Genomic DNA, 21,439 nt, shown 5'->3' with positions numbered 1-21,439 from the left:
ATACTGCTTTGTTTTTTAGTTGCTCTGTTTTTGTTTTTAAGTATTCAGCTTTTTCCTCTCAGGCTAGTGTCACAATAAATTTACATCACTGACCTGGGTGGAAGCCTTTAGGGCTTTACATCACAATACTGAACGTATAATGTTTCATAGAAATAACAATGCAACAACTGAAGCTCTAAAGGTGCAATCTGCTTTATTCTGCACTTTTGCTTCTCTGGATTAGTCCCCATTACTTGGCATAATGAAGTTGAAAAACAGCTCCAGCATATTCCCATTTTTTCCCTTTGACACTAAACTCTGTGGCCAATATACTTACATATCTTTATTAAGCAGCTAGTACAGGTGGATCTGGATTTCAGATTATATAGAAAATTTATAGCAATTCTCCCACATCTGGTCTAACCCCAATGCATCAGTGGGAGAAATGCTAAAAATTCTCATTGTAGACAGGACATGAGGTTAGGCTGTGTCATAAATATAAAGGGAAGGGTAAACCCTTTTGAAATCCCTCCTGGCCAGGGGAAAGCTCCTCTCACCTGTAAAGGGTTAAGAAGTAAAGGTAACCTCGCTGGCACCTGACCAAAATGACCAATGAGGAGACAAGATACTTTCAAAAGCTGGGAGGAGGGAGAGAAACAAAGGGTCTCTGTCTGTCTATATGCTGTTTCTGCCGGGGATAGACCAGGAATGGAATCTTAGAACTTTTAGTAAGTAATCTAGCTAGGTACATGTTAGATTATGATTTCTTTAAATGGCTGAGAAAAGAATTGTGCTGAATAGAATAACTATTTCTGTCTGTGTATCTTTTTTGTAATTTAAGGTTTTGCCTAGAGGGATTCTCTATGTTTTGAATCTAATTACCCTGTAAGGTATCTACCATCCTGATTTTACAGAGGTGATTTCTTTACTTCTATTTACTTCTATTTCTACTAAAAGTCTTCTTGTAAGAAAACTGAATGCTTTTTCATTGTTCTCAGATCTAAGGGTTTGGGTCTGTGGTCACCTATGCAAATTGGTGAGGCTTTTTATCCAACATTTCCCAGGAAAGGGGGGGTGCAAGTGTTGGGAGGACTGTTCATTGTTCTTAAGATCCAAGGGTCTGGGTCTATAGTCACCTAGGCAAATTGGTGAGGCTTTTTACCAAACCTTGTCCAGGAAGTGGGGTGCAAGGTTTTGGGAAGTATTTTGGGGGGAAAGACGTTTCCAAACAGCTCTTCCCCAGTAACCAGTATTTGTTTGGTGGTGGTAGCAGCCAATCCAAGGACGACAGGTGGAATATTTTGTACCTTGGGGAAGTTTTGACCTAAGCTGGTAAAGATAAGCTTAGGAGATTTTTCATGCAGGTCCCCACATCTGTACCCTAGCGTTCAGAGTGGGGAAGGAACCTTGACAGGCTGCTAAAATAGTAACTTTAAATAACACTGTTTACCTTCAAGCAAAGCTTGATGAAAAGGTATAGTATTATTTGTAAGAAAGCAATTCTAAGGTCTTGAATTCAGATACACGTGCCGGAGTTTCAGTGTGGCAGAGGAGAGCACAAGAAAAGGAATTCATAATTTGAAAGTAACAAAGTGTAGTTTAAAGAAAACTTGCACTAATACACTAAATGATGTCAGGTGACATGCAGCTGTTAAGGTTTTTTTTTTAAAAAAAATTCAGGACTAAAAGGTGTTTTGCCAATGAATGTATAGTTTCTTCTAAAATCACGTATCCACATTCAAAATGGTAACCGATTTTGGTTTTTAATGTTATCCAATTTATTTTTTGCTGGACTCAAATCTATTCAAAAGCAGAGTTTTTTTCTGACTAAAAATAAAAAAAGCTGAACTGTGTTACAAAGCAGTAGCATTTACGGTACTTTATTTCACCAAAAAATATTCAAAAAGTAATAGGCCCAATTCACCACAGAATTATTCCAGTCATATTCAAGTGTAACTATCAGAATTGATGGAGTTATGCCAACATAGAAGTGGAGTAAGGCAGTAGTGAATTTTGCAGTGTGTCTTTTGTCCATAAGCACTCTGTGTGACAGTGAAAAAAAGACTAAACCTTACATATCTTCAACACTACAGCCACCTGAAAATTTAAGCTTCTTTACTTTGAACTTTGAAGCTTCTTTACTAGTAAAGAATACTACCAGGTGAAATTTAAACCAAGATCATTTAGATACAGAAGGAGCTGTTGCTACAGAGCTGAAGAATAATTTCCATTAGCTCTCAGTATAGAAATACAAACAACTTTTTCTAAGTTAGAAGAGAGTCATCCCATTTCACTTTCCCATAATCCTGAAGTGCATGAGCCTCATCTCACAAAGTTTATCCATCTCACAATTAAACCAGGCATTTATTTTGGTTTGGTTGGCTATTATATAAAGCAATGATCATGTGAAAAAAATGAAAACGAAAATTGGGCTAGATGGAGAAAGGACACAAGACTCAGGCATTAAAGCTTACCCAGATAGTCTACCAATAATGTAATGAAGATGGTGATATAGCCCATAACTGGTTGAATAATCCTGATATTCTTTGTGGGTTTTTCCCTAAGGCTTCTATCATAACATATAAGTGCAACAGCTAACAAGCTAATGAAGGGACAACTGGGCAAGAGTGACTATGAGTTCAATTTCCAAGTTCTGTAGTGGGTATATATATGACCTACATTAATGATTTCAGGGTTCTCTCAGCCCCTGTGTGCTTGTCAAATTCCTAAGAAAAACATTTCAAATAATTAAGAAAAAAAAGTGTCAACTCACAAGAATCACTGAAACCTGACACCTATAAAGACACCACAGAAAATAAAATGGAAATGATTAAAGCTGTTTTACAATGGATGATTTTGGGGGGGGGGGTGCAAAAAAAGAAAAACAAAATCACAAGCGAGTCATGGCAAGTTCTGATTAAATTGCAGATGGTTAGCCTAGCTGTGGATTTTTGTTTTGAAGAATGTTGTTTTGTAACTTCTGTCTTTTGTAGTTGGAAGGGAGAAACAAGTATCTGCACCTCCACAAGGAGGCAGAGCAACAGGAAGAAGTCACACAGACTCCCCAACGTAAATAAAAGCAGAAATGGAGGCTATGACCTACCATGACAAAAAACATGAGCTCCCATGATGTGGAATTTGTGACCCACCATGACCAAACATCAGCACTAATGACATTTCCTTCTATTGACACACCATAAATAGTTTTGAACGTCAGAGAAAAAACAGTTACCACAAATGCACACATACATGCAGTAGTTCTTTTGAAATTCAGTTTGTCCAACAATTCTGAAGCCAACAACTGGGACATTAGGTAACTCAGTTTATGTACAGGAGATAAGATTTTTTTTCAAACTGGTCAAATTAATTAAATCTTGACGAGGACTAAAGCAATGCCCTATTAAAGGATTTAGCACAACTTAGTAGTACAAAAAGTCTTCACTTTTTTTTTAATTCTTCCAATGTTAAACAGTTGAACCACATTTTGTCACATTTACTCACAATATTTCCTTGACAGCCTGATACCAAGTTTTGAAAGCTTCACAATTTATTTCTGCCAAAATTATAATTGGTTGAAAAAAAATTGGAATTTCAATGGAAACCTATATTATGGCATTGGCTTCAGGTGGCAGATTAGATACAAAATAAATTAGCGCTAATGGAAATTGAGCAATAACTGATTCCTATTAATTTGATAGCAAACAGTAATAACGATCATGAACTGTTTTGTTAGCAATGTGAATAACCAATGCTATTCCACCACAATTCCATTTGCCCCATCCTATCATTTCCAGTGTGGATCTCCCCCTCTGTATGGGCTCGTGGTGCCCATGCTCCAGGAATATTCAGACCCGGGGGCCCTGCTCCACCAATATTTGGAGCTTGGTCTCTCCCCCGGCCCTACCTGGAGCAGACCCCGGCCCTCATCTGCCTCCCGACCCCCGATCTGCCCCCCGGCCCGGAGCGTCCCTGCCAGAATGAAAGCGGCGGGCGCCTCTTCCTTGCCTGCCTGCACGTGCTGCCGGCTGCTGCCACCTGTGGCAAGAAGAGACGCTGGCAGCAGGCTGAGCACTCAGGAGGGGGAGGAGGCGGCGCACACGTGCTTGGCAGCCCTCCCATCCCCTCCCCCGGCACCCACCAGGAGCAGATGCCGAGGGGACTTCCGGCGGGAGACCTGATCATCTACAGTGGACCTCACTCACCTGAGCAGCTTCTGGGGCTTTGGTGAGTGTTTGACCTATAATCTGACCCCCCCACTCCCCCTGCAGCCACCACTCCTGCCCCACGCTGAGCAAAGCGCAGCCCCATCCCCCACCCCAAGTGAGGCTACGGTGAGGGGCAGCAGCAAGGGAGGCCACACATGACGGCAGCCCCCCACTCCCCCCCCCAGTACCCACCACAGGGGACACCATAGGGGAGGCGAGGGGGCTTCCTGGACCTGAGAGGGGCCCTAGGACCACGTGCAGTGACAGTGGTGCAGAGTGACTGTGTTGGGGGGGGGGGAGGAAGAGGAGGGGTCCCCCACCCGGAGCTCGCTGCTGCCGGCAGGGAGCGGAGTGGTGGAGTTCTCTCTTACCCTAGCCCTGGGGCAGCCTGTCTGCACCCCAAGCTCCTTATCCCTGGCCCTGCCCCACCCCAGAGCCTGTGCCCCCAAAACCCCAGCCCTGAGTCCCAGACCTGAGCCCCCTCCTGCACTGTGAACCCCTCATCCCCAGCCTCACCCCACAGCCCTCACCCCTGCACGCCTTCATCCACACCCCCTCCCATCCCTAAACTCCTCCCAGAACTGCACCCCCTACCTCTGAACCCCCTCCCGTCCCCAAACTCCCTCCCAGAGCCTGCACCCCAGATCCCGCCTGCATCCCAGTCCCCTTCCCCAGCCCAGGGCCTGCACCCCATACCACCTCCTCCCCCACCCAAACTCCCTCCCAGAGCCTTGGGCAGGTGCGGGGCAGAGTTTGGGCAGGGGCGGGTTCTGGGCACCACCAAAATTTCTACAACCCTGCCACCCCAGAAGGCCAGGGGGGATCAAACCCATCTTCCCGGTGAAACAATTTGGGAAAAACTCTGAAAGGGAACAGTCAGTTTTAGAGCAACTGAACCCGTCTTCCCACTCTGTAGTCATAGAATCATAGAATATCAGGGTTGGAAGGGACCCCAGAAGGTCATCTAGTCCAACCCCCTGATCTTTTGACCAATTCCCAGTTAAATCATCCCAGCCAGGGCTTTGTCAAGCCTGACCTTAAAAACCTCTAAGGAAGGAGATTCTACCACCTCCCTAGGTAACGCATTCCAGTGTTTCACCACCCTCTTAGTGAAAAAGTTTTTCCTAATATCCAATCTAAACCTTCCCCACTGTCAACCAAGGGCACCCACTTAAGGCTTCCGGCTCCTCAGCCATCACCTCTCTTGGCCGGAGACAAGCATCTCATTCCCTCCTAATTAGGAATCTTAAGGCTTCCCAACTCCCTGCCTTCCATTGTGATATCCCCAACAAGCCAGACACCCTAAAAGGCCAGCACCTGCAATTTGCATTCTCTTTGAGGGCTCTGACCATTGTATTGTCTGCAGATGTAAGTCACCATACAGCTCCTTTGAAGCAAGCATATTTATTCTTAAGGTAAAAAGCATTACAGAGAAGCATATTAAAACATGCATGCTAAAAAGTTTACCAGAGGTCACCCCCAGCTCCAACCTAGGGCTCTGGTAGGTTTTAGTCCTTCAAAACTCACAACTGGGTTTTCCCCATGATTACACATTCATCCATCTTAGCTCTAGGACCAGAATGAAGTCTGAGCAGATCAGTCATTTATACAGCTTGGGTCTTTGATCTTGACCTTCTGTAACAGGTAATCGGCAAACAACGGCCCTCTCCTCAGGGCACAGATTCAAAAGGCTGGGTTTTTGCATAATGGGAGATGTGGAATTTGCATTAGCTACTCTCTAGGAATTCTCCAGGGAATCCACTTAACTCTTATCGTCCCCTCAAGTCCATGTCTATCTGGCACAATTCAATACAGTCTTTTGAACCCCTTTAAACTTCCCAGATTTCACATCTGTCATCTCTCTCCCCAAGGGAAGTTACATACAATCTTTGCCCAACTTAATACATAAACTTAATAAAATAAGGTCTTCCAAAGATATTGAAGGAAATTGCCATATCAGTCATGGGAATATCAAAGAGTTTTCCTCCCTTCAGAGCCTCCTCATACAGATATTCTGTGGACCTATGTATAGTGGTTTAAATTTACACAGAGTCCAGCTGAACGTAATATTTGCTTAAAAGATAATTTATGGCATTTACACAAATATCATTTTCATGTTTGACAGATCTGTGATTACTTGGAAATCAATAATTATTTTAAACTCAGTTTTTGAAGCTGACTCCTGCTTGGCAGTAAACGTAATTTTGTAAGAGTCAATTGCACATGTTATTTAAGCCTGAAACTTTGGTGTTAGTGAACACTTAAACCACTTCTATTTATCTATCTACATATCTGCAAACAGATCTACAGCCAATGGTAACAACTGTCATTTTGATTCACTGTAGTTCATTTCCACAAGTATTCCCCTGAAAACTGCATTAATAGGACTGATATCATATGACCTGATTCTCCATTGCTGCACACCTTGTGTGGTCATTTACTGCAAAGTCAAACTTCTCCACGTATACCAGTGACAATACTTTGGAGAGGAATGATGATCAAATGGTTAGCAGCCAGGACTTGGGAGACCTGGGTTTAAGTCCCTACTTAGCCACAGACTTCCTACGTGACCTTGGGGAAGTCACTAAGACCCAAACCCACAAAGGGACTTGGATATTGCCCTTTTAGGCACCTAGAAAATCACTTGAACAACAAGGGGATCCACAAACCCTAAGCTAGTTGCCTAGCTCCCTATACAATGAATGGGGAGAAACAGTTGCTTTAAAACACAATCCACAAAAGCCAGCAGGCTAGGCAGCAAACTGCCTAAGCTAGCCAATGGGAGACGCCCGGGAGAGGAGTGTGTTCTAACCCCAGTCCCTCTCAGAGTTCAGTGTCTATCTCCAGGCTGCAAGGAGGCAATATTTCAGCTTCCGAGCCACAACTGGGAACCCCTCTGCTGGAGTCAAGCAGTTTGATGCCTAAGGTGTTTCTTGTGATTAAGAGTTAGGCAGCTGTCTTGCTCCATACAAAATGGCAGGTGGTAGCAATGGCAGTAGCAGAGGAGGAACCGTTAGCTCTGTGATTAGGATACTCATCTGCGATGTGGGATCCTATCATCAGCGCATCTTTTCCTGCTTCATAGATCACTTTGGGGCTTAGGTGGATATAGGTCTCCAAGTGCCCAGAGTGAGGCAGCAATGAGAATGCCCTGAGGCAGAAACATAGGTGCCTAGGGAACTTTTTCAGACAGAACTTATGTGCCATGTTAGTTTAGGCACCTACAGGTTTAGGTGGCAGCTACACAGGAGTTTTGTGGATCACACCTGAAAGTGGGATTTAGGTGCCTAAGCCCTTTGTGGATCCAGGTCTAAGTCTCTCTGTGCCTCAATAACCCATCTGTAAAATGGGGGGATAACAGCACTTCCCTTTCCCACAGAGGTGTTGTGAAGATAAATACATTAAAGACTGTGAGGTGCTCAGATATTACGGTTAAGGGGGCCATATAAGTACCTAAGATAGATAAAATTTTACACCTTTTTTGCCCTGGTGTATATTGTGTGGAGAATTAAACCTATAGTGCAAGCTAACAAAATACAAATGATTTTAGAAGCTTCATTTCATATCCTTAGGGGGAAAAAAACATTTCCTGCTATTCACAAGAATCAAGGCCATCTATAATGCCGCCCAAGAAAACAAACATACTTTTTTTTTCTAAAATCAGCTTTTTATTTGAAATATCTAATAAAATCCAGTATATAGTGTGTCAGTTGCAACTGGCAAATATTTATTCAAAAACAGTGCTTCTTTCAAGAAAAAAAAATTTGGTATTTCTTTGCAAAATTGCACCCATTTCATGAATCAAAAACCCCACCAAAACCTCATGTTATGAATTTTTCAAATTCCTTGTATCTTTCACAGCCCTATTACCAACTAACCTGTTAATAGTTGTCAATTACAGAATGATCCATATCATAACATGATGATTCAGAGACAGAAAGAGTCCAGAACAGGGAGAGGCCAGACTTCGGGGAAGGAGCTCAGGGCATCTGTTGTAGATACCAACCTCTGGGGGTAGCAAATTCCCATCATTATGGGAGACAAATGGGGGAAGGAGATTGGTGGGGGGGTTTTGCAGCCATTTGGGGAAAACATTTTCCACTCTGGGTGACAGCACACCTGGGACTGGCCCTGTAGGCCAATATTGTTAGCTTCTTTCTTTTAATAGCCATTGGTCCTGATCCTGCTGGTCCTTCCTGACCTGAGTAGTTCCAATGACTTTCAGGAGACTACCTAAAAATAATTTACACAAGTGTTTGCTGGACTGGAGCCATTGTTCAAAACTGCCTGTCAGAAACTCAAAAGTACAAGGGCCCCCTCCCTTCCAGTAATTCTTCTCAGATCATTTCATTGTGGGGGCGGAGTTTGAGGCCCACCCAGAACAAACCTCAGAGCCCACTTTCTATCTCTTTGTCCCAAGCCATCCACCTAAAGTCCTTGAAAGCTCCTCAACTTGTCCAGTGATTAGGGATCTATGCTCTTCTTTATAAAGAGTGGATATAAACAAAGCCATTCAACAAAACATTTATAACAACTTGGGGACTGTTACTGATAGGCTTCCCTGCCTTGACTTCACTCCAGGTGAAATCCACCCAAATGCAGAGGACCAAAAGAAAACCTATGACCACCTAAGTCACACACTACATCTTTTGACATGTATATCAAGTTTATAGTGCCATAATTCTATTGATTTCAGTGACACTCCTGATTTGCTCCAGTGTAAATGGGAGCAGAATGTAAACATTCTTTAAGGTCAACAGTAGCTCTCCTCAGCTTTTCTTAGCTCACTCAGGAACTCACCATGTCTGTGTCTGAAACAGGTCCAAAGCTGGTTACGTAGATGTTAGTGAAGACTTCCGTTATACTGTCTGATAAGAGAAGAGAGAAACAAACACATTTTTAGCATATACATTTTCTGTATTCTGCACACAGAATGATGTGGAACATTCTGAACCAGATTCTGCTCTCAGTCATACTGTTGCAAATATGGAGTAACTCCACTGACTTCATTAGAATTCCTCTGCTGTTACTCTGGTGTTACTAGAAGAAAACTTGCGCCCCCGCCCCCCCGAGTGCTTCACTTACAGCAAATATAAACATCTTTCCCATTTTCACAGCCCGTAAAAATAATTACATTGCCTGGTATTTAATAAGGTGCCACAATTCTAAACATAAAACACCTTTGTTGCAGAGCTACTATGCCCAGTATTGTAGATCACTGCTGTTAAAAGCTTTCTAATTCAAGGCTTTTTTTTTTTCAGACTGAACAGCTTTTTTCAAAGCCAAAGAAACTGCTTACAATACAATTACTAATGATGCTAAAAATAATTGTGCAACCGCATCCTATATTTCAATTGTTTTTAAGTGACAGATGTTTAAGCACAATAGTCCCTTCCCTGTGTTCACCATGCTGCTGAACTGTTGTTATAGCTGCAGAAAAAAATGTCCTCCTAATGATTATAGCTGGACAGCCATGATACCAGCATATTATCTGTTTTGCTGTAGGCAAAAATAATTGCTCAGTTTTCTATCTTCAGGTTTCAGAGTAACAGCCTGTCAAGGTTCCTCCCCCACTCTGAACTCTAGGGTACAGATGTGGGGACCTGCATGAAAAACCTCCTAAGCTTATCTTTACCAGCTTAGGAGGTTTTTCATGCAGGTCCCCACATCTGTACCCTAGAGTTCAGAGTGGGGGAGGAACCTTGACATGGTGGCAGCGGTGGGATTAACCTGAAATCATTTTGAGATCCAGTTGAGATTTTTTGAACTAGAAATACAGATTTTAAAAAGGAATTTTTAGGAAGTCCAGAAGGCAGCTTTGAAACTGAAAGCAGCTTGGTTTCTCTCTGCTTTGTGGCCAAGCAGAGACAAAAGGGGATTATCTTGTGAATTGCAGGTTTTCTTGCCTGGAGGCAGGGTACTTAACTCCTGCAGGGAAATTCACAGTCTTCCAACCCAGAGGTTTTTTTTTTTCTTTTCTTCCTAAAAGTAAATAGGGGGTGTGTGCTCTACCCATTTGCCTGGAGACAAAAGTGGCAGGGTTTTTTTTTAGGATTTTGATTTTTTTTTTTTTGTTTTACAAGGAGCACAGGTTTGAAAAGAAATTTTTTTTTTTCTTTGGGCTGGGTAAGCAGTTTTCCAAGTAGTTGGAGGTTTTTTGCTTTAATTTGGGCCCAGAGCAGAGACAAGGGAATTGTCTTTTTCTGTAGGCTGACAATCACTATCAGAGAATAGGTACTCTATTCCAGCACAGCAAAAGTTTACAGCCAAGTTTTGTTTGTTTATTTCTAAACCTCGGGTGTAAAGTTAGTTAAAAACAGAGAGGTTAGAATGGCCAAATCCTCAACTCGACTACAGCTGGAATTAGCCAAATTTCAGGCTGAGGAAAAACAAAGGGAACATGAAAGACAGATAGAACTCATGCGGCTGAAGGAGGAGGAGAAGGAAAAAGAGAGGAAGCATGTGGAGGAGATGGAGAGGATAAAGGCCCAGCAGAATATACCAACAAACCCTAGCAATCCTTCTCCAGGTACCACTTCCCATCCCAGAAAGTTCCCCACCTACAAGGCAGGTGATGATACTGAGGCCTTCTTAGAAAACTTCGAAAGGGCCTGCCTTGGGTACAACATCTCTACTGACCAATACATGGTAGAGCTGAGGCCGCAGCTCAGTGGACCCTTAGCTGAGGTGGCAGCTGAAATGCCTAAAGAACACATGAACAAGTATGAACTGTTTAAATCCAAGGCGAGAGTCAGAATGGGGATAACACCCGAGCAGTCTCGTCGGAGGTTCAGAGCCCTAAGGTGGAAACCAGACATGTCATTTACCCGACATGCCTACCACATTGTAAAACATTGGGATGCCTGGATATCAGGAGCAAGTGTTGAATCTCCAGTAAATTTGCCCTTCCTAATGCAAATGGAACAATTCTTAGAGGGTGTTCCTGAGGAAATAGAAAGATACATCCTAGATGGGAAACCCAAAACTGTAATTGAGGCAGGAGAGATTGGAGCCAGATGGGTGGAGGTGGCAGAGAAGAAGAAAACTGGTCGCAGTTGGAGCGGAGACCAGAAGGGACCACCCCAGACCACACCCTATTACCGGGGGCCGCCCAAAGCCCCACCTACCTCTCAAAGAACCCTCCAGACCCCTTATCGTCCCACCACCCCGTTCTCCAGCAACCCTCCTCGCCCCAGTGACCCGTCAGCTGGACGATGTTTTAAGTGTAACGAGCTGGGGCATGTAAAGGCCAACTGCCCCAAGAACCCCAACAGATTACAGTTCATTGCACCGGAATCACACCAGAGGTCCACAGGCCCAGATACCTCCCAGATACCCTTGGAGCGGAGGGAAACTGTGAGTGTGGGTGGGAAGAAGGTCACCGCGTGGAGGGACACCGGAGCACAAGTGTCAGCTATCCATGCTTCCTTAGTGGACCCCAATTTAATCAACCCAGAGATCCAAGTGACGATTCAACCCTTCAAGTCCAACTCTTTCAATTTGCCTACAGCCAAGTTGCCTGTCCAGTACAAGGGCTGGTCAGGAATGTGGACTTTTGCAGTCTATGATGATTATCCCATCCCCATGCTGTTGGGGGAAGACTTGGCCAATCATGTGAAGCAGGCCAAGAGGGTGGGAATGGTCACCCGCAACCAGGCTAAACAAGCCGTGAGGCCTAGCTCTGTTCCGGAAACTTCTATCAGGACCCAGTCAGAGGTGATGGACCTGGACCCCAGGCCAATGTCTGCAACAGCAGTAGTGGATCCAGTCCCAGAGACCCAGACGGAACCAGTCCCAGAACCGGAACCAGCCGAACAACCAACACCAGACCCCGTGTCAGCACTGAATCCAGTACTTGCAACCTCAACACCAGAGGGCCCCACCGAACCTGAACTGGCAGCAGCCGATAACCCTACACAAGAGGCTCAGCCGGAGCCTGAATCCCAACATAGTACACCAGCGGAGAGCGGTTCACAGTCAACAGAAACAGCTCCATCCCCTATATCGCTTCCAGAGGGACCAAGCCTAGGTCCACAATCCCATGAGGAACTGATGTCTCCAGCATCAAGGGAACAGTTCCAGACCGAACAAGAAGCAGATGAAAGCCTCCAGAGAGCTTGGACGGCGGCACGGAGCAACCCACCGCCTCTCAGCTCTTCTAATCGATCCAGGTTTGTTGTAGAAAGAGGACTTTTATACAAGGAAACTCTTTCTGGGGGACACCAGGAAGACTGGCATCCTCAGAGACAGTTGGTAGTTCCAACTAAATACCGGGCCAAGCTCTTGAGCTTAGCCCATGATCACCCTAGTGGCCATGCTGGGGTGAACAGGACCAAAGACCGTTTGGGGGGGTCATTCCACTGGGAGGGAATGGGCAAGGATGTTTCTACCTATGTCCAGTCTTGTGAGGTGTGCCAAAGAGTGGGAAAACCCCAAGACCAGGTCAAAGCTCCTCTCCAGCCACTCCCCATCATTGAAGTTCCATTTCAGCGAGTAGCTGTGGATATTCTGGGTCCTTTTCCGAAAAAGACACCCAGAGGAAAGCAGTACATACTGACTTTCATGGATTTTGCCACCCGATGGCCGGAAGCAGTAGCTCTAAGCAACACCAGGGCTAAAAGTGTGTGCCAGGCACTAGCAGACATTTTTGCCAGGGTAGGTTGGCCCTCCGACATCCTCACAGATGCAGGGACTAATTTCCTGGCAGGAACTATGAAAAACCTTTGGGAAGCTCATGGGGTAAATCACTTGGTTGCCACTCCTTACCATCATCAAACAAATGGCATGGTGGAGAAGTTTAATGGAACTTTGGGGGCCATGATACGTAAATTCGTAAATGAGCACTCCAATGATTGGGACCTAGTATTGCAGCAGTTGCTCTTTGCCTACAGAGCTGTACCACATCCCAGTTTAGGGTTTTCCCCATTTGAACTTGTATATGGCCGTGAGGTTAAGGGGCCATTGCAGTTGGTGAAGCAGCAATGGGAGGGATTTACACCTTCTCCAGGAACTAACATTCTGGACTTTGTAACCAACCTACAAAACACCCTCCGAACCTCTTTAGCCCTTGCTAGAGAAAACTTACAGGATGCTCAAAAAGAGCAAAAAGCCTGGTATGATAAACATGCCAGAGAGCGTTCCTTCAAAGTAGGAGACCAGGTCATGGTCTTAAAGGCGCTCCAGGCCCATAAAATGGAAGCATCGTGGGAAGGGCCATTCGTGGTCCAGGAGCGCCTGGGAGCTGTTAATTATCTCATAGCATTCCCCACCTCCAACCGAAAGCCTAAGGTGTATCATATTAATTCTCTAAAGCCCTTTTATTCCAGAGAATTAAAGGTTTGTCAGTTTACAGCCCAGGGAGGAGACGACGCTGAGTGGCCTGAAGGTGTCTACTACGAAGGGAAATGTGCTGGTGGTGTGGAAGAGGTGAACCTCTCCATGACCCTTGGGCGTATGCAGCGACAGCAGATCCAGGAGCTGTGCACTAGCTATGCGCCAACGTTCTCAGCCACCCCAGGACTGACTGAACGGGCATACCACTCCATTGACACAGGTAATGCTCACCCAATTAGGGTCCAACCTTACCGGGTGTCTCCTCAAGCTAAAACTGCTATAGAACGGGAGATCCAGGATATGTTACAGATGGGGGTAATCCGCCCCTCTGAAAGTGCATGGGCATCTCCAGTGGTTCTAGTTCCCAAACCAGATGGGGAAATACGTTTTTGCGTGGACTACCGTAAGCTAAATGCTGTAACTCGCCCAGACAACTATCCCATGCCACGCACAGATGAACTATTAGAGAAACTGGGAAGGGCCCAGTTCATCTCTACCTTGGACTTAACCAAGGGGTACTGGCAGGTACCGCTAGATGAATCTGCCAAGGAAAGGTCAGCCTTCATCACACATCTCGGGCTGTATGAATTTAATGTACTCCCTTTCGGGCTGCGAAATGCACCCGCCACTTTCCAAAGACTTGTAGATGGTCTCCTAGCGGGATTAGGAGAATATGCAGTCGCCTACCTTGACGATGTGGCCATATTTTCGGATTCCTGGGCAGACCACCTGGAACATCTACAAAAAGTCCTTGAGCGCATAAGGGAGGCAGGACTAACTGTTAAGGCTAAGAAGTGTCAAATAGGCCTAAACAGAGTGACTTACCTTGGACACCAGGTGGGTCAAGGAACTATCAGCCCCCTACAGGCCAAAGTGGATGCTATCCAAAAGTGGCCTGTCCCAAAGTCAAAGAAACAGGTTCAATCCTTCTTAGGCTTGGCCGGTTATTACAGACGATTTGTACCGCACTACAGCCAAATCGCTGCCCCACTGACAGACCTAACCAAAAAGAAACAGCCAAATGCTGTTCAGTGGACCGGAAAGTGTCAGAAGGCCTTTAACAAGCTTAAAGCGACACTCATGTCTGACCCTGTACTAAGGGCCCCAGACTTTGACAAACTGTTCCTAGTAACCACAGATGCATCCGAGCGTGGTGTGGGAGCAGTTTTAATGCAGAAAGGACCTGATCAAGAATTCCACCCTGTAGTGTTTCTCAGCAAAAAACTGTCTGAGAGGGAAAGCAACTGGTCAGTCACTGAAAAAGAATGTTATGCCATTGTCTACGCTCTGGAAAAGCTACGCCCATATGTTTGGGGACGGCGTTTCCACCTGCAAACCGACCATGCTGCACTAAAGTGGCTTCACACTGTCAAAGAAACTAACAAAAAACTTCTTCGGTGGAGTTTAGCTCTCCAAGATTTTGATTTCGACATCCAACACATCTCAGGAGCTTCTAACAAAGTGGCTGATGCACTCTCCCGTGAAAGTTTCCCAGAATCAACTGGTTAAAATCGTCCTTGAGATGTGGAAAATATTGTTAGTCTTTATGTACTTGGTAGTATATTTAGAGATGCATGTGTCTTATTAACTCTGTTTTCCTAGAGCTCCAGGAAGAAATCCCAGCCAGTGTTTCACCCTAGCTGAGATTTGGGGGGCGTGTCATAAATATAAAGGGAAGGGTAAACCCCTTTGAAATCCCTCCTGGCCAGGGGAAAGCTCCTCTCACCTGTAAAGGGTTAAGAAGCTAAAGGTAACCTCGCTGGCACCTGACCAAAATGACCAATGAGGAGACAAGATACTTTCAAAAGCTGGGAGGAGGGAGAGAAACAAAGGGTTTGTGGGTCTGTCTGTAGTCGTCTTGGCCGGGGACAGAACAGGAATGGAGTCTTAGAACTTTTAGTAAGTAATCTAGCTAGGTATGTGTTAGATTATGATTTCTTTAAATGGCTGAGAAAAGAATTGTGCTGAATAGAATAACTATTTCTGTCTGTGTATCTTTTTTGTAACTTAAGGTTTTGCCTAGAGGGGTTCTCTATGTTCTTTTAATCTAATTACCCTGTAAGATATATACCATCCTGATTTTACAGGGGGGATTTCTTTATTTCTATTTACTTCTATTTTTTATTAAAAGTCTTCTTGTAAAACACTGAATGCTTTTTCATTGTTCTCAGATCCAAGGGTTTGGGTTTGTGGTCACCTATGCAAATTGGTGAGGCTTTTTATCCAACATTTCCCAGGAAAGGGGGGGGTGCAAGTGTTGGGAGGATTGTTCATTGTTCTTAAGATCCAAGGGTCTGGGTCTGTAGTCACCTAGAAAAATTGGTGAGGCTTTTTACCAAACCTTGTCCAGGAAGTGGGGTGCAAGGTTTTGGGAAGTATTTTGGGGGGAAGGACGCGTCCAAACAGCTCTTCCCCAGTAACCAGTCTTAGTTTGGTGGTGGTAGCGGCCTGTCCAAGGGGTAATATTTTGTACCTTGGGGAAGTTTTGACCTAAGCTGGTAAAGATAAGCTTAGGAGGTTTTTCATGCAGGTCCCCACATCTGTACCCTAGAGTTCAGAGTGGGGGAGGAACCTTGACACAGCCGTGTTAGTCTGTATTCGCAAAAAGAAAAGGAGGACTTGTGGCACCTTAGAGACTAACCAATTTATTTGAGCATGAGCTTTCGTGAGCTACAGCTCACTTCATCGGATGCATGCCGTGGAAACTGCAGAAGACATTATATACACAGAGACCATGAAACAATACCTCCTCCCACCCCACTCTCCTGCTGGTAATAGCTTATCTAAAGTGCTCATCAGGTGGGCCATTTCCAGCACAAATCCAGGTTTTCTCACCCTCCACCCCCCCACACAAATTCACACTCCAGCTGGTGGGCAGGAGAGTGAATTTGTGTGGGGGGGTGGAGGGTGAGAAAACCTGGATTTGTGCTGGAAATGGCCCACCTGATGAGCACTTTAGATAAGCTATTACCAGCTGGACAGTGGGGTGGGAGGAGGTATTTTTTCATATTCTCTGTGTATATATAAAGTCTGCTACAGTTTCCACGGCATGCATCCGATGAAGTGAGCTGTAGCTCACGAAAGCTCATGCTCAAATAAATTGGTTAGTCTCTAAGGTGCCACAAGTACTCCTTTTCTTTTTTCTATCTTCAGTTTTCAATGAGGCTCAAACTAAATAACATGAGCTAATTAGGATGGACCACACCAGCAGAAAATTTCCCACAGCAGTTTCCAACTACCAGGTAGGTATCAGGCACCTAGAATGTTGAATATTCTCACCTTGATTATCATGCACATTGTAGGGAGAGTGGTCACTTTGGATGAGCTATTACCAGCAGGATAGTGAGTTTGTGTGTGTGGTTTTTGGAGGGGGGTGAGGGGGTGAGAGAACCTGGATTTGTGCAGGAAATGGCCCACCTTGATTATCATGCACATTGTGTAGAGAGCTGTCACTTTGGATAGGCTATTACCAGCAGGAGAGTGGGGGGGTGGAGGGTGAGAAAACCTGGATTTGAGCTGGAAATGGCCCAACTTGATGATCACTTTAGATAAGCTATTACCAGCAGGACAGTGGGGTGGGAGGAGGTATTGTTTCATGATCTCTGTGTGTATATAAAGTCTGCTGCAGTTTCCACAGTATGCATCCGATGAAGTGAGCTGTAGCTCACGAAAGCTCATGCTCAAATAAATTGGTTAGTCTCTAAGGTGCCACAAGTACTCCTTTTCTTTTTGAGAATACAGACTAACATGGCTGTTACTCTGAAATCTGCCTTACAACAAATTTTTAGATGAAAAAGGAAGAAGAAAAAAATGGATAATTAAACACAGCTAAGTGCAATTTGACAATGAAAGTACCATGCCTTTTCCTAAAAAGAGCACTGCACCTCGTAACTGCTCTTTGCTTTATCTTGACCTCCATATTTGATCAAAACACAGGAACAGACATTTAGTCCTTTCTATTCCTGGTTAAAAGCGGTTATAAAAAAAATCTTTTGATCAAGACGTTGTATGATAAGATTTAAATTTTTCATTCCATTGATGAACACAATAATGGAGGCTTTGCATTAGAAGCACAAAATGAAGACCTGCACAGATTAGTTTCTTATATAATCAATGTTTTCCTGACAAAGAGCAGTGCAATTGAACATGCTAGGGTGCGTGTGCGCCACTGCCCTCTACTGAATAAAATCAAAAGTGCTTAATTGTTTATATAGGCTCTATAAGCGAACAGTCCCTTTTATTTTTATTAACAGCTAAGGGCCATTATATATTGCTGTGCTTTGGAAATGGTGTAGAGATGCACCCCCACCCAAGAGGGAACACCAGGAGGAACTGTGCTGGTACAATCCCTTCTGGAGCTTCTTGGAGCATAGAGGAAATGCATCCCTACTTTGTCGCTTATGGTGAAACATGCACTCCCCTTCACAGCCAACCAGCTGTGCCCAGTGGGTCCTAAAAGAAGCTTTTGAAGGAGAGCACGGAGCTTGTAATTATGCTTTGCTGCTACACAGGGGGATGTGAAGTGCAAGAAAAGTGGGAAAAGGCTTTTTTCGCCTTCCTGCCTGTACACCTTAAAGGGGCCACTCAATCTAGTGGTGAGGGCCTGTGCTTTTGGAGTAGGGCAATCTAAATTCTGTCCCCACAGCTACCATGAAGTTCCAAGTGGCCATATTCAGTAGCAAAAGTTCCTAGGTAGCTATACATTTGTTATAGTATAGTATTCAATATATTCTTTGCTCCTCACAATACTTTTATTTTGGGATTACTTATATTTTATCTGCCTTTTTAGAAAACAAAAAGAAAAACAAGAAAAAAAAGATCCTTCCTCAGTGTGTCCAAATGAAGATTATTATATATTTGTATTATGTATTAACACTTAGGCCCTCAGTTGTAGATCAGGCGTCCACTGTGCTAGGTACTGTACAAACACATAGCAAGGAGACCGTCCCTGCCCCAAAGAGCTTGCAATCTAAGTATAACACAAGGGACAACATAAGATGTTGGAGTGCATTAATGTTCTCAGTATTTGGCTAGGAGTAAGCATAGGTGTCGCTGAAATAACATATGGAAACCACAAGTATGGTTCAAAAATACAGAGACTGAATATTGTCTGTCAGGAAATCTCAAATCAAGGATAGTCATCTCCAAATGGGCACCTGTTACAGGCTGAGAGGAAATTAAAAGTGACAAGACAGAATCTCTCTCTCTCCAGGGCATCAAACAGTGCTATAGAGATTAACTGTGAAAGTTGGCTTGCACTATTCCAAAAACTCACAACCCTAATTATAATTCTATGCAAAAAAGGTGTTAATGCATTACTGACAATCAAGCTTTCAAAAGGCAGGAAGCCAGATCTAATCTCAGTTACCCTGGTGTAATTTGGAGTAACACCACTGCAGGCAAAGGAGTCACTCGGGAGTTACTCCAATATAACAGATTTGAAACTGATCCAAAAAAGTAGAGCTATGATAGGGACCTCAACATAGTCCTGTTATATCTTACAATAGATCTTTATATTATTATACATTATTTGTCAAATAATACAATATATAATACAAACTGGAATTTCATTACCAATTTTACATACAGTAAACTATAATGCACACAATCCTTGAACTTGGCTTCAGTTTTATGTATCAATGCGAGCAAATCAGTCCCAAATTCTAAGACTATAAACACACCAGTAGGGTTAAACGCCTGGTCCCCCTTTGAAAAACAGAAAGTGAACGCACAATATTGAGGGAGATCAAAGAGGCAACACTGAACAGCTGAAAAGCTGTTGTAACTATCTGGAGATTCCTCTAGCTGTCCCTAAGTTACCTCCTTTAGAGGCCCCAACCTCAGAGCAGGTCAAAGATGTGGCTGGGAGAAAAAGACAAACAGTACAGTGATTCTCAGCTGCTAGAACTTTGTCAGCCAGATGCAATGTAGAGCACCACTTAGGCTGATCTAAACTGTACCAGGGCCAAGTTTGAAAATGTTGACCTGTGTGCATGTAACAGGACAAAGGTCACAGAGGGAGTCTGTGTCAGCATTGGGATTAGGCCCTTGCTTAGTCAGCTTGACCATGCCACCTCTCATGTTCCTGAGCTGGCCCTCCTTGTGGCCTCCAGTCATGCAGTCTGGCTGGTAGGCAGAAGAGCTGACTCAGCTGAAGGCAGTTGGCAGGAAATCTGCAGTGGCCTTAGTGCCATCAATGACAGCCTGCATAGCACTGCCCCCTTCAGCTATAAATTGATCTGGTATCTTCCCCCGGAAAATGAAAGAACCTATGCCATGGTTTTACATGGACCCCAAAGCCAAGCTCAGACTAGCTGTGTTGGGAGGATCTATGAATAACCTGCAGCCTTTAGGAAAATATATTGTTTTAACAAAGCTAAACACCCCATTTTTTCTTAATAGGACAGGGCATCTAAAATATGCAAACACACAATTCTAACGCACAGCATGCAACAATTTCTCTTTATCATATAAAGATTATTTTGTACGTGCAATAAATAGTATCCTGGAGAAAGCTACAGTGTTGTAATTGGATTGAAGAGCTGTTATGGCATAAAACAAAGTGAAAATGAAGCATTGTTTATTAATTATGTCAACATAAAATTAAAAAGAGGGTCTAGTTTAAAGTCCTATGGGAGCCTTAAGCCAGGATTTCCCAGCTTGGGTGGTAAAGCTGTCAAAACCCTGATGTTATTTTAATTATTTTTGATTAAAATATATTATTTAACTAGAATTGACATTGTTCTGACATTGTAATATGGTCTCTACAGACATGCTTGGCAATTTTGCCCAAAGACACTGAAATTATGATTCATAATACAGTCCAGGAGCTGGACAAGTAAAACAGCCAGAGCCTTAATCCATCAGTGTTCCAACTCAACATTCTCTCCTTAGCTGACAAGCTTGTTAGTATAGCTGAAAGTGCCAGCTGAAGACACTTTAGGGCTGGGGCTTAGATAACTGGGAGCTCCAGGAGTGGAGGAAGGAAAGGGAATGTAAATATTTCAGTGTATATTTTGCTTCACTGATTTAAGGACAGCTGTACCTGTCCAATTATTCAGCTTTTTCTACTGTTACCCACTGTCATCAGTTATAATAGAACACTTTTGAACCACGTATGGGTACTAAAGTAAGGATGTACATAGGGATTTCAGCTTGTAAACTGAAGCTGGGTTTTGGGAGAAAAGGAAACAGATTAATTTTCCCCACTCCAGACTGCAATACCTCATCTGCCCTCTCCTCAGCCTTCCCTTGATCTGTTTTCAAGAAGATTTCTTAATGCTAATGTGAAAGTACCTGTACATATTCTGTCTACTTGACTAGACTCTATTTAACCACTCCTGTCCACTCCAGCAACAGGAGTGCTTAACAAAAGCTATTTAAATGGTATTGCCAGTCCCAAAAAGGTAGCCACAGAACAAAGCTACTTGATGGCAATATTATAGCTTCAAAACTGATGCCATGATAAAGCAACTATCGTGCCTGATTCTAATCTCACACCAGAGTAAATTAGGAGATATTCTTATTGAAGTCAATGAAGTTACACTGGTATAAACCTGGCAAAAGTGTGAGGAAAATCAATTTCACTGTTTCTTTGGAACAGAAGTAGGAAGGGTCTGATCCCACTTCCAATGGGAATAAGATTGAGACAAAAATTGTAAATTGTTCTTTATACCTCCTGAAGTGTAAGGATATCAAGTTATGCAATCAAAAGGATGACTCTGAAGGAATGGATAGTTTTTATTATGTCATATCCTATTAGTGAATGGCAATACCATATTGCAATTTCAGTCTTATGTAAAAACCCAAAGAAAGAAGCTAGGTTAGATATTTGAACAGAAGATGGCACCTATCACCAACGAGATAAGGACAGAGATACCTATGTCACAAGTAACCAGCCAAGATGAAGATTCCTTAAGATC

General features: G+C 43.8%; 1 protein-coding gene across 3 annotated transcripts in view; it reads right to left on the bottom strand.

The window, feature by feature from the left end:
* LOC311520254 (gamma-aminobutyric acid receptor subunit alpha-2) overlaps window positions 1-21,439 on the bottom strand; it is a 356,749-nt gene that overhangs the window by 38,293 nt on the left and 297,017 nt on the right. For all 3 annotated transcript variants that reach the window (XM_084627589.1, XM_084627591.1, XM_084627592.1), the window contains one exon: window positions 8,985-9,052. In XM_084627589.1, coding sequence (XP_084483715.1) covers window positions 8,985-9,052 — 68 coding nt within the window. The remainder of the gene's footprint in view (window positions 1-8,984; window positions 9,053-21,439) is intronic.

This window comes from Lepidochelys olivacea (assembly GCF_965140295.1).
Source record: "Lepidochelys olivacea isolate rLepOli2 genome assembly, chromosome: 4".
In the NCBI taxonomy this organism is placed as follows: domain Eukaryota; kingdom Metazoa; phylum Chordata; order Testudines; family Cheloniidae; genus Lepidochelys; species Lepidochelys olivacea.
This window is presented reverse-complemented; position numbering and strand designations above follow the sequence as displayed.